Raw genomic sequence first — 14,592 nt, 5'->3', positions numbered from 1 at the left:
GAGAACGAGCTTCCCCATGGGGGTTTTTGATTATGTGAGTATTTCACAGTTTTTATAGTGATTATTTGATTACCAGACCAAATATTAAATGATTATTTGATAATCTAGGACTGTATTTTTGATTATATGATTATCTTGTTTAAAAAAAATAATTAATGATTATGTGATAACTTGGACACCCCCATGAGGGGCCTCAAGAGTTGACTCACTGCCAATCAAACCACATTTTCTGATGTTTAAACTAAGTCCGCATACTTACTAAAGAAGTAGCAAAATTTTCTAGGTAGATAGACAGAGCAGCCTCTACAGCACCACCTCCAGGTACTACAGTCTTGGATTCTAGGACACGCTTCACTACACACAGGGCATCATGAACAGATCGTTCCATCTCATCGCACATGAAATCGTTAGCTCCTCTCAGTATAATTGATGCAGCTGATCTGGCCTTTGGTCTGTTGGAAAAAATATAGACAATTAAATACTGGAAACCAAACAATTTTTCAAGCAATTCATTTCACAACAGATAGCTAGGTTGAATTTCAAGTCTTCACAAATATGTGGAATATGGATCTTTCGTTTAATATTGAAATGCCACAAATAAAAGAAGAATGTGTCTCAGCACACGAATGTGAAGGTCAGAGAGCAGAAATGAAAAAATTAGCAATTTTCCTAGCTATAAAGAAGCATAACTCTAGAACAGTAAGTGACTCACTGCCCAAATTCCAACTCTGTCGTTGTGTTTTGGTTCTTAGCATTGTGTACAAGTTTCATAAAATTTGGAAGAGGGAAGTGTAGAAACAAAGCGTTAAAGGCTGTTCAAGCAATTGCTGCCTAATTAATGTGTTTGTGACCTTTATTTTTCATCCACATGTAAAAGTCAATCATATTTTTCATCTGTCACGATCACGATTTGTACAATTCCGATGTTCCAAACAAGTTCAAAATTAAGCATGTTTGCAATGCAGCCCAATAATCACGAGAAACAACAATTTTGCTTGGCTGATCAAATACAGCCCAATAATCACAAGAAACAAAAATTTTGACTGGCTGATCATGATTGTCTACCTGGGGAAAAATTCAAAATCAGACAATATTTTGTTCGTACAAATCCACAAAATTGGGCAGGGCAAATTAAGAGAGTACAGGGTGTCTGTAGTGAAAGGGCGGCGGACCGTCCTATGAAAACGATCAAACTGGTACACGGTCAATGCTAGAGAGATCTATTTTTAAACCATCAAATGAAAAGACGATGGTCATGCATTGTGTAGGGTCATTATGACATTTGACATTGTCTCAAGATCTTGTTTTTACATTACTATAACGTGAATAGTGATTTTACAATAATTTTATGAATGAACAAGAGCAACTTGACCTCTTCCAAAAAAGAAACACGAGTTTAATAACATTAAACAGTATAAGGTATAATTCAGTCAAATTTTCAATATTAAATTAACAACTGACATGTTTCAATATTTTGATGAAATGTCTCAAGAAGGAAATCACAGGTATAAAAAATGCACTTTCTCACTCTGCCTTCTACGTTCTTTGATCAGTCAAACGGTTGTCCTCTTAAATACAAAAATACATCTACAAGAACATATGTTGAAACTTCACAAAAGGAACAGGGCTAAACAATCTCCATGGAAATGAGATGTGCCAATGCTAATACAACTGCATACCAAATACCATCGACTTTTCATAAGTCGTTCCCTTTAAAGAAACCTAAACACAAACATTGACTTGTAAACTAAGCAAAAGTTTCAAAGTCAATAGACCATGACTAAAGGGGCTGGGCCAAATAATCTCCATGTAATGAGATATGCCAATGTTTATACAACTGCATACCAAATATCATTGACCTACCACAAGTGGTTCCCCATAAACTGATCTAATCACAAACTAAAACATGAAAACTAAGCAAAATTTTCAAAGTCAATAGACCATGACTGAAGGGGCGGGGCCAAATAATCTCCATGGAAATGAGATATGCCAATGCTTATACAACTGCATACCAAATACCATTGACCTACCACTAGTGGTTCCCCATAAACTGACCTAATCACAAACTAATACATGAAAACTAAGCAAAAGTTTCAAAGTCAATAGACCATGACTGAAGGGGCTGGGCCAAATAATCTCCATGTAATGAGATATGCCAATGCTTATACAACTGCATACCAAATATCATTGACCTACCACTAGTGGTTCCCCATAAACTGACCTAATCACAAACTAATACATGAAAACTAAGCAAAAGTTTCAAAGTCAATAGACCATGACTGAAGGGGCAGGGCCAAATAATCTTCATGGAAATGAGATATGCCAATGCTTATACAACTGCATACCAAATATCATTGACCTACCCAGGGCTCTCACTACTTCAGAATCATAGGGAGAAGTGACTTCTCTTTTTGAAACTGAGAGGGAGAAGTGGTGAGATTTGAAAGAGAAGTGTTTGTTCGCTCTCGGCGCTACAATGTTTGGTTTTTACTTTATAGTACAAAGGGCCATATGTATCTTATTTTTTTTTTATATTGTTCAATTTGTACCTGGGTATACAATTAAAGTAACCATGGTAACAGTTCAAATTCAAAGTTGTTTAATTTTATCATATCTAGTTGCACAATCATATTAGTCCTAGGCCTCTTGTCAGAAAAAAACAATTAAATAAATAAAAAATATTTTTTTTTTATATCAAAAAGGAGAAGAAAGTTGTTATATCAATTAAAATTCAATTAAAAACTACTCTGTTATCATGTTTATGAAATTAAGTATTTCTCATTAAAAAGATATATAAATTTATTAAACACAGTTAAGCTTGGACATAATATAATTATATTTGTGTAATAGTCCCAGAGTTGAGCAACTTTAATTTATAAATTGAAACAATGCATATACATGGTAATATATACATTAATCAAGTAGATCTAACCAAAAGTATGTTAATGCTTGTGGAATGCGTAATTTTTCCTTTTGGGATCAATTTTCTCTGTCAGCTGTGCCATTCATGCGTCCGTAGTCATAATCGCAAGAATCCAGATTTCAGTCATAGCTCGTCAGTTTCAGATGAAATCCAGACTCCGATCAGTAGTTGTACAATAATTTGCCCAATAATTTCAATGGCGGACGAAGAAAATTTACAAAAATAAACGATGTTTGACACACTATTTGGAAGGGAATATGACGTTTTTAATGCAATATAAGGATAACAAATTTACTTCAGGCAAATTTCATCACGTTCTAATGACGTAACAAACTTATTTTGCCAAAAGTTAGAATGATTTGATGTACGCTCTCGAGTAACAAGTACCGGAAGTGATAAAAAATTTGTCTTTATGAAAATAACATGCAACCAACTTTAAAATCAATGCTTTAACCTCTTTTCGTAAGAAAATAAATAGTTTATGTCTTTGAATTTCTTTACTTTTAAATGAAAAATTGCTGTTTTATTGACTTGGTAAATGTTGAATATTGCCGATGACGAAAGCGACTGAAAGCGAGTATCATGAACAACAGGGCGACTAGATTTCGCTTTTGACGGTCGGGCAAAGCGAAGTGACGGACGGGAAAGCGACTTTGTCGCCCCAGTCGCCTGCTAGCGCGAGCCCTGCTACCACTAGTGGTTCCCCATAAACTGTCCTAATCACAAACTAATACATGAAAACTAAGCAAAGTTTCAAAGTCAATAAACCATGACTGAGGGGGCAGGGCCAAATAATCCCCATGGTAATGAGATGTGCCAATGGCAATTCAACTGCATACCAAATATCATTGACCTACCACTAGTGGTTCACCATAAACAAGACCTAATCACAAACTAATACATTGTTACGCCGTGGCCATCGTCGCCAGAAACAGCATACCTATGTCTCGATTTTTGAATCCGTCAAGGAGAGACAAAAATAGGACAGACGGTCAAGAGTAACACTTCATGCTACCTTTGCCTAGTGGCAGGGACATAAATAATTAGGAAATCACTGAAATTAATTGATGCCATTTCAGCTAAAAAAAGCCTAATGCAAAAAACTGTTTCTACTGAAATAAGTTGGTTTCCAGTACTCTAGTCTGAATAATAAACAATCCTATATCAGGCTGTTGGTTTTCTCGTTTGAATTGGTCCACATTTGGACATCTTTTTTTTTTGCAGACTACATGGAATGGGTTTTGATCCTAGTTTAAAGCCTTGTAGTGCCTTTAAGTTGTTTACAATCCTTATCCTTTGGTGTCTGGTGGATAGTTGTTTAATTGGCAATCATACAATTGTTTACAATCCTATTTACAATTTATTGATATTGTTGAGATTTTTATCAACCATCACTGTTATATACCAGTATTTGGTTGACTGTCCCAGATTTAATTCAAAGTCAGTACCAATAAGCAGTACTTACCTTTTGAACATTTTCTGGTGTTTATATAACCCATGTGTATAACTGTTTGTACAACATATATATACGACAGCAAAGTTATGGGTAGAAAACTGTCATAACCGTTGAGAAAGGCATTTGAAATATACCTTTTTTTTAAAATATGTATTAACACAATCAATTATTGACCAAATAATATTTGAAACCACATACTCCTTTACTATTTCCACGTGAGGGACTAATGTTCAGAGTTGAGCAAATGTTCCAAATTTGGTACTGGTCCGAGAATGCATTTAAACTTAAAAAGCCATACAAAACTTCTGCATTTTTTTTTTCTTCAAATTTTGTAAACATGAATTTTTAAAATCATGCAAACCTTTTACCTCACAATTATCTGAAGTAAAAGACTCTGTGATTTTTCAGAAAGACTAAGATTTCTGGTTTTGTGATTTTCCAGAAAGACTAAAATTTCTGGTTTTCATGTCTTTTACATGACGAAAAACATTTTTTTCATGGAGATGAGGATGAAATTCAATTCTTTTTTGCATGTGAGAAGTATATGATATTTCATTGATGTATGAAAAGTTCTACTAACCCTTTAATGAGACATAACTCATCATCACAGACTCGTTCTTGTAAAACTTCTTCAGCCTGACCCAGGAAAGCAGCATCAAATGATTCTTCTCCCTCTAAGTTAGCTAATGTTGATACCAACTGACCTAAAAACAGATGACAAGCATACTTTAAGTTAGCTAATGTTGATACCAACTGACCTAAAAACAGATGACAAGCATACTTTAAGTTAGCTAATGTTGATACCAACTGACCTAAAAACAGATGACAAGCATACTTTTAGTTAGCTAATGTTGATACCAACTGACCTAAAAACAGATGACAAGCATACTTTTAGTTAGCTAATGTTGATACCAACTGACCTAAAAACAGATGACAAGCATACTTTTAGTTAGCTAATGTTGATACCTGTTGATACCAACTGACCTAAAAACAGATGACAAGGATACTTTTAGTTAGCTAATGTTGATACCAACTGACCTAAAAACAGATGACAAGCATACTTTTAGTTAGCTAATGTTGATATACACTACAAAAGTCTAAAAGTCTGAAAAGACCAGTTTTTGTCTTAATTTGCATGAACTTTTACTCGACATTCTCCAAAAGTATGACTTGTGTCTTAATTTTTCTTGACAAATTCTCATTTATATTAAATTTGTATGAAATTTACTCGACATATTCTCGACATTCTGAATATGGTCTTAAAATTTCTTGACAAATGCTTGACATTTGAATACTGTCTTGAAATTTCTCGACATATTCTCGACATTCTTATTTTTTCTCAGTATGGCTTGACATATTCTGAACATTTTGAATCGTGTCTTAAATTTACTTGACAGTTCTGAGTTTTACAAATCATGACCAATATTCATGATATAACTTTAATCTTTATTTCTCTTTATATGATATACTGTTGTTTCAAGTTACACTTCTTTACAACAAAAATAAAAGTTGGGCATGTAAAATAATTGAAAATTTGGGTATATAAATATTTTTACAAATGCAAATATGGCTATGAAATCTAAAGTATAAAATAATTCAAATGTTGGTGTGTTGATATAAAACAATTTCAATGTGGGTTTTTAAATATTTACAAATTTTTATTCCTAAATCTTATAAATTAAATGATTCAAACCAATCATACTGTAGACATATTTCATTCTACATTCATAATATTCAATGTTGATATGGTAAATAATTATTATACAAAAATGTGGTTTATATAAATAGCAAATTATGATGATATACAAATCATTCATTTAACAGAAGAAAAATTTGTGTAATATCATCTGTTGGAATATATTAAGTATTACATATGGACAGGATGTTCCCCATAAAATTAAGGTATTCCACACCCCAGAGTACACGCAGTACACACAACTGTCAAATAGAAGTTATTGCTTTACCTGTAATCAGCCATACAACTTATCAGTTGACCGACCATGCCACTACAATTTAAAAAGTTTGTTGATAGATGAAAATGAAAATCATCATTCTGATGAAAAAAAATTGAATTGAAATGGATTTTCTTCATCAAAATTATGAAGTTAATTATTTTAACATAAAAACAAATTGAATATTCCCAAAGATTAAAAGAAAATTATTATCTACTCCAGGAATAATAATAAAAAATGTATTTATAATGGGTCCCATGACTCCCATCAATGATTTCTATAGAAATCATCGGTCTTATGAAATGGTTCTCAAACAGTCATGCATAATATAGATCTAAACATTTTTTTCTTTTCAGGAAGGAGTTATCACAAATATTTATTTTTGATAAAAAATTATAAAATTCAACACTCAAATTTGAATTAAAAATGTTTTTGGGTTGTTCTAAAAAATTAATAAGGTTTTTGAATCAAGATGGGAACAAATTCTTTGACCTAAACGAAAGCCCCCCCCCCCCCCCTCTTTTTTTAGCCACACAAACCCAAAAGATGAATTGTGGGGTCCAAAAGAGATACAAGACACCTATTTTAGTAAAGCAAATTTGACTGGCAGTTTTGCGAACGGCAAAAATCTAAATGCTGTTTGTCAATACCTTGACTTATATTCCAAGTGAAAACAATTACTTAAATGTTTAATAAAAATAAATCAAAATTAAACTACATGGGGGATTATTCAGGGTATTCCAACTTAGTTGCACCAAAAGGGTATCTTACTATAATAATAAAAAGGAGTATATAACAGCAATAGAATGTCATAAACAGTGCAGAATAAGTCTGTTCACATTTCAGGCGAAATTTATACTGTTGAGATAGTGTCAAGACATATTTAAGACTGTCAAGAATGTGTCGAGACATATCAGACATTATTTAGAATGTCAAGAATATGTCGAGACATATTCAGACATTATTAAGAATGTCAAGAATATGTCAAGACAGATCGAGACAAATTTAAGACAGTCAAGAATTGGTCGAGACTAAACCAGACTCTTATCAGATGATACAGGAAGTGTCGAGAAATTTTAAGACAATGTTCATACTGTCAAGACACTTGTCAAGAAAAATCAAGAACCTTATTAGACAAATTCATACTATGTCAAGAATTTTTAAAAATTATTCAGACAAATTAAGAATGTCGAGTAAAAATTCATGCAAATTCAGACAAAAACTGGTCTTTTCAGACTTTTTGACTTTTGTAGTGATACCAACTGACCTAAAAACAGATGAAAAGCATACTTTAAGTTAGCTAATGTTGATACCAACTGACCTAAAAACAGATGACAAGCATACTTTTAGTTAGCTAATGTTGATACCAACTGACCTAAAAACAGATGAAAAGCATACTTTTAGTTATTTAGTTTATAATTCAGTCACTGGCTAATATTTTACTGTTACTGCTGATTCGTTAATATTCCTTGGGTGCTATTTTACCTGCTGTTGTAGGAAAACAGGAACTAAGAATCAAATGTTACATCAAAAACAAATTATATGATTGTATTCATAATTTATTAAAACCAAAATGTGATGTATGCACAGAATACACATTTTTATTAATCCATAAAAGAAGTAGAGCCCATAGGATAAACAAATTCACAATATGTGAACCCATGATTCAACGACTGGATCAAAACATTTTTATTCAAGTTTACTCCTTGATACAATACTGACCTCCTGTAGCTTTAGCAATTCTTTTTAAATCTGCCTTTTTACACCTCCTGACTGCCATTGCTCCAGCCTCCACAAAGTATTTAAGACAGAGATCATCAATACCACCGGTTGTAAGGATAACATTGGCTCCCGATGATAAAATCTTTTCTATTCTTTCTTTTGTTATATCGGATTCTCTAAAATTAAAGTACAAAAATTATTCAACGTAAACATTTTCAATTAATTAAATGCAGGTTAAATGATATACTCAATTTGGTGTGAAGATGAAATAGTACAATTGAAATATTTCACTATTTTAAATTCCACCCAACAATCAGTTTGTCTACATTACTTTTAATTTATCCTCTTTTGAAGTTACTCATCATTGTCCCAGATTTAATTCACCATCAGTATCAATAAGTAGTACTAACTCTTGGTTAATTCTGGTGTTTCTATAACCCAAATGTATAACTATAGGTACAATAGTGTTTATACCACAGCAAAGTTATGGGTATTGTCTTTTACAGTCAGACAGTAAAATAAATAGTTTATTACTGCTTTCTCTTCCCTGACATTAATTCTTTTTGTAGAAGAAAGTTATACCAAATAAATGGGGAATGTGTCCATGGGACACAGATGATGCCCCTGCTTGCATACAACGTTATAAAGGAACATAACTCAAGAACGGTAAAAGTGACGCTACCCAAATTTGAACTTGATCAGAGTTTTGTGGTAATAAGCATTATGTATGAGTTTCATAACATTTGGTTGAGGCAAACTTAAGTTAGAGAACGGAAACTAAAAATTCAGCAATTTTTTCCATTTGTAAAAGGGCATAACTCTAGAATGGTAAAAGTGATGCCACAAAAATTCAAACTTGATCTGTGTTTTGTGGTTATAAGCATTGTGCATAAGTTTCATAACATTTGGTTGAGGCAAACTGAAGTTAGAGAACGGAAACTAAAAATTTTGCAATTTTTCCATTTGTAAAGGGGCATAACTCTAGAACGGTTAAAGTGATGCCACAAATTTTCAAACTTGATCTGTGTTTTGTGGTAATATGCATTGTGTATAAGTTTCATAACATTTGGTTGAGGCAAACTAAAGTAAGAGAATGGAAACCAATTTTGGGACATACGGATCCAGATGGACAAAGGACGTACAGACGGACAAGGGTAAAACTTAATGCCCCCTCCACCATGGCGGGGGCATAAAAACATTGGAAACATGCTGTTTTTACAACCAGTTTTGAAGAATTTAAGAATTCATGAATTGCTTCAATTTGGCTATGTTGGTCGCTTTGTATTGACATAGTACCCTGAGAAAGACTTTTGGCAGGAAAACTAGCATTCCTTGTCAGTTAAGATGGTAGTTAAATGCACATGCCACAAGCAGGATTGGAACTGACAACCTCAGTGTTGACAGGCTACTGATGGCTGAAGATAAAATACTTAAGACCCCTTAATGCTTTGATGTTCCCTTCTTATCATGATACAGTAGATCTTAATGACCAGCTTCACCAGGAGCACATGATAGGCCCTTATGTGAATATTTAATTTTTTTCAAGAATCAAATTGATTATTTACAATGTTATAATCAGAAGTCATTAGAGTCAATTTCCTTATGCATGCAAAGTAAGAGTCTGGTTGGCTTGCTTGGCTTGCTTGCCTTGCTTGCTTTGTTTGTATTAGTGTTTGCTCAAGCATTGTAATTAAAATTGACATCAGCAAACAATATAAGTAGGTGGAGTTGAAACCTGTATATAGATATATTTGATTATTTGATAATTTCCAATCAAATTTAAATATAATGTAAACACGTTTACCTCGGCCTACTAATATTGTTTGCAGATGTCAATCTTAATTACAATGCTTGAGCAAACATTAATACAAACAAAGCAAGCAAGGCAAGCAAGCCAACCAAAACTATTACTCTGCATGCATTAGGAAATTGACTCTAAAATCGACATGTAGAAATAGTTTTTTGAGGATATCTAAGGCATATAAATATTGCCTAAAATCTAACAGTTAAGTCCTAAAACTCAGGAATGAAAGCCATAAAATATTAAAAATCAAAAGGGAGTTTCCTTTTAGCAATCTCAATAAAAGCATAGTGTTTAAATTAAATCAATCTAGGTTACTTAAGTTATTGCACGATATGAGAAAAATTGCCTTAAAACTGACAGTAGACGTCCCGTAACACTGGAATGGCTAAACTGACAGTAGACGTCCCATAACTCTGGAATGGCTAAACTGACAGTAGACATCCAGTAACTCTGGAATGGCTAATACATTTTGTTTTGAATAAACAGATTTAAGCAAACTAGAGTTAGTATGTTGTGTAAAAAATTGCTATAAATTTGCCACTTTGAAATGACAATCCAAATAATTTCAACATTCAAAGGGAAAACATCATGGCCAATTAAGGTGGTACCCAACACCTTGACTAATATTAATTTGGCTCGTTTAATTTTCATAAAATTTTGACAAAATGTTTACTTTGACCCTTTGACAAAAATATAAAAATTTCAAAAAATTTGAACCAACTACTTTATCAGAAAAATTTCATTGGTTATATAGCAGTTTGACAAACACTAATTTTGATCATTGAGAAGCTTAATATTTCCTTAACAATACAATGTAATTAAAACGTTTAGTTTTCTCCCTGTAGTGTTAGGTACCACCTTAATATCCTTTTTTATTCAATAAAATACAGGATTATCCCAGATTTGATTGACCGTCAGTACTAATCAATAGCACTAACCCTGGTACATATTTTGGTGTTTCTATAACCCATACGTATAACTATAGGTACAATCATGTTTATACCACAGCAAAGTTATGGGTAAAGTCTTTATTTGACACTGATTACTTCAGGGCTATTATAGAAAAATTTGATTGGGTGGGTATTGTTTGATAATTTCCCATGACCCATTCCTAAGTCATAGAAAAGGGTATACTTCACCATTGGTTGCAGTGGAATTTTTTTTATTTTGTTTGTCAGTTTTTAGCAGAGAAAATGAAGGATACCTGTCCAACAGCCAAAACCAGAAATCTATTTTCAGGCCAGTATATTGACTGATTGATTGATTGATTGGGAGTTGCTTAAAGACCAGTGATAAATATTTCATGCCTGTTCAGGAAGAACCAGTATATCAAGATTTTAAACTGGGACTGAAGGTTCAATAAAAACTTGGGATTCACACATGAACAGAAAGACATCCAGTTGCAAGGGGCAAAAACTACAAGCCAGGCAAGCTAGTTTCTCGACAAAAATATATATTTTTTAAGGTAATTAAGTAGACATTACCTCTGACGAACACCATCTAATTGATCTGGATTTTCTATTAATACTTGAATACCCATCTTCATCTTGGCTTTCTGTAAACTGAAGTCTAAACACGCAATTTTTGCTCCAGATATTTTCTTCACCATTGCTGCAATTAAAATAAAACTACCAATTCTTGTGTAAATATATTTTGAATTTTATTTATGTTGGCCCGTTCCTGATGGTTATTTCTGAGAAGCGTTTCAGTCGCAACAAATTTATGAAGCCTGACTTTGATTGTATAATAACTATATCATACTTGTTTTTCGTTCATTTTTATTCTGTAAATTCAGAAATTATTATTATTGTGATCTTTTCAAGAAAAGACAAAAATGTGAGATTAATTATTTTCACATAGCTATAAGTATCAGATCTCAGAATGTGAGTTCTTATTATTGCAATACTCAAACCATTCGCATTATTCACAACAATAAAAACCTTGCAATAATTTCTGAATTTACAATATATAAATCATGCTGTTAGTGTTTTCACTAGAACTCACTACAAAAGTCAAAAAGTCTGAAAAGACCAGTTTTTGTCTGAATTTGCATAAATTTTTACTCGACATTCTTAATTTGTCTGAATAATTTTTAAAAATTCTTGACATAGTATGAATTTGTCTAATAAGGTTCTTGATTTCTCTTGACAAGTGTCTTGACAGTATGAACATTGTCTTAAAATTTCTCGACACTTCCTGTATTATCTGATAAGAGTCTGGATTAGTCTCGACCAATTCTTGACTGTCTTAAATTTGTCTCGATCTGTCTTGACATATTCTTGACATTCTTAATAATGTCTGAATATGTCTCAACATATTCTTGACATTCTAAATAATGTCTGAATATGTCTCGACACATTCTTGACAGTCTTAAATATGTCTTGACACTATCTCAACAGTATAAATTTCACCTGAAATGTGAACAGACTTATTCTGCACTGTTTATGACATTCTATTGCTGTTATATACTCCTTTTTATTATGGCTAAACTAAACTTTGAAGAATCAAGGATTAATTTGGTATAGTAAGATACCCTTTTGGTGCAACTAAGTTGGAATACCCTGAATAATCCCCCATGTAGTTTAATTTTGATTTATTTTTATTAAACATTTAAGTAATTGTTTTCACTTGGAATATAAGTCGAAGGTATTGACAAACAGCATTTAGATTTTTGCCGTTCGCAAAACTGCCAGTCAAATTTGCTTTACTAAAATAGGTGTCTTGTATCTCTTTTGGACCCCACAATTCATCTTTTGGGTTTTTGTGGCAAAAAAAGAGGGGGGGGGGGGCTTTCGTTTAGGTCAAAGAATTTGTTCCCATCTTGATTCATTTTTTAGAACAACCAAAAAACATTTTTTATTCAAATTTGAGTGTTGATTTTTATAATTTTTTATCAAAAATAAATATTTGTGATAACTCCTTCCTGAAAAGAAAAAAATGTTTAGATGTATATTATGCATGACTGTTTGAGAACCATTTCATAAGACCGATGATTTCTATAGAAATCATTGATGGGACCCATTATAAATACATTTTTTTTTTATTATTCCTGGAGTAGATAATAATTTTCTTTTAATCTTTGGGAATTATTCAATTTGTTTTTATGTTAAAATAATTAACTTCATAATTTTGATGAAGAAAATCCATTTCAATTCAATTTTTTTTCATCAAAATGATGATTTTCATTTTCATCTATCAACAAACTTTTTAAATTGTAGTGGCATGGTCGGTCAACTGATAAGTTGTATGGCTGATTACAGGTAAAGCAATAACTTCTATTTGACTGTTGCGTGTACTCTGGGGTGTGGAATACCTTAATTTTATGGGGAACATCCTGTCCATGTGTAATACTTAATATATTCCAACAGATGACATTTCTTCGGTTAAATGAATGATTTGTATATCATCATAATTTGCTATTTATATAAACCCCATTTTGGTATAATAATTATTTACCATATCAACATTGAATATTATGAATATAGAATGAAATATGTCTACAGTATGATTGGTTTGAATCATTTAATTTATAAGATTTAGGAATCAAAATTTGTAATTATTTAAAAACCCACATTGAAATTGTTTTATATCAACACACCCACATTTGAATTATTTTATACTTTATATTTCATAGCCATATTTGCATTTGTAAAAATATTTATATACCCAAATTTTCAATTATTTTACATGCCCAACTTTTATTTTTGTTGTAAAGAAGTGTAACTTGAAACAACAGTATATCATATAAAGAGAAATAAAGATTAAAGTTTTATCATGAATATTGGTCATGATTTGTAAAACTCAGAACTGTCAAGTAAATTTAAGACACGTTTCAAAATGTTCAGAATATGTCAAGCCATACTGAGAAAAAATAAGAATGTCGAGAATATGTCGAGAAATTTCAAGACAGTATTTAAATGTCAAGAATTTGTCAAGAAATTTTAAGACCATATTCAGAATGTCGAGTAAATTTCATACAAATTTAATATAAATGAGAATTTGTCAAGAAAAATTAAGACACAAGTCATACTTTTGGAGAATGTCGAGTAAAACTTCATGCAAATTAAGACAAAAAACTGGTCTTTTCAGACTTTTAGACTTTTGTAGTGACTGTTTAACATTTGTCATTTCGGGACCTTTTACAGCTGACTTTGCAGTATAGGTTTGCTCATTGTTCAAGGCCATATAGTTTTTTGTTACCTTATATATATGTCATTTGGTCTCTGATGTGTAGAGTTGTCTCATTGGCAGTCATACCACATCTTATTTTTATACTCAGCCATGCATAGGGATGACATATATAACAGACCATAATTACCACACCGGAAAGGATGTTTATAAACACTCAGACAGTAAATATGACAGGTCTTTCAACTTTTTTCTTGTTGTAAAAAAAATCTCTTGGCTTACCTTGTGAGGCTACTGTACAATTTAAAGCATATCCATGAACAATTGAGCTTTCTTTAGAACTCTTCCCATGAGCCTTCAGTACATTGACTGCCTTGATTGGATATCTGTAACCCCCTTTGCCATCAGATGTTTTGATTGCCATGGCAGCATCAACAACCATGTTGGAAAAGAAATCAGCATCACTGTCTCAAGTCAAGGTTGTATAATTCTTAAGGTATTTTGAATTCAAATGAACTTTGTTGGCCTTTATAGGTAAATTTTATGCTAAAGACATAAAACTGTTCAGTACCTTGTAAGAATTACTTCCAATATAACAGAAGTATTC

General features: G+C 32.2%; 1 protein-coding gene across 1 annotated transcript in view; it reads right to left on the bottom strand.

The window, feature by feature from the left end:
* LOC127723062 (T-complex protein 1 subunit alpha-like) overlaps nt 1-14,592 on the bottom strand; it is a 47,754-nt gene that overhangs the window by 11,042 nt on the left and 22,120 nt on the right. Inside the window, exons 6-10 of the mRNA XM_052229499.1 lie at nt 14,268-14,449; nt 11,342-11,468; nt 8,054-8,229; nt 4,960-5,083; nt 260-452 (exon numbers count right to left, since the gene is read on the bottom strand). Coding sequence (XP_052085459.1) covers nt 260-452; nt 4,960-5,083; nt 8,054-8,229; nt 11,342-11,468; nt 14,268-14,449 — 802 coding nt within the window. The remainder of the gene's footprint in view (nt 1-259; nt 453-4,959; nt 5,084-8,053; nt 8,230-11,341; nt 11,469-14,267; nt 14,450-14,592) is intronic.

This window comes from Mytilus californianus, unplaced genomic scaffold, assembly GCF_021869535.1.
Source record: "Mytilus californianus isolate M0D057914Y unplaced genomic scaffold, xbMytCali1.0.p SCAF_13, whole genome shotgun sequence".
Taxonomy (NCBI): domain Eukaryota; kingdom Metazoa; phylum Mollusca; class Bivalvia; order Mytilida; family Mytilidae; genus Mytilus; species Mytilus californianus.
The sequence above is the reverse complement of the archived record's forward strand: the minus strand, read 5'-3'. Positions and strand labels throughout refer to the sequence as shown.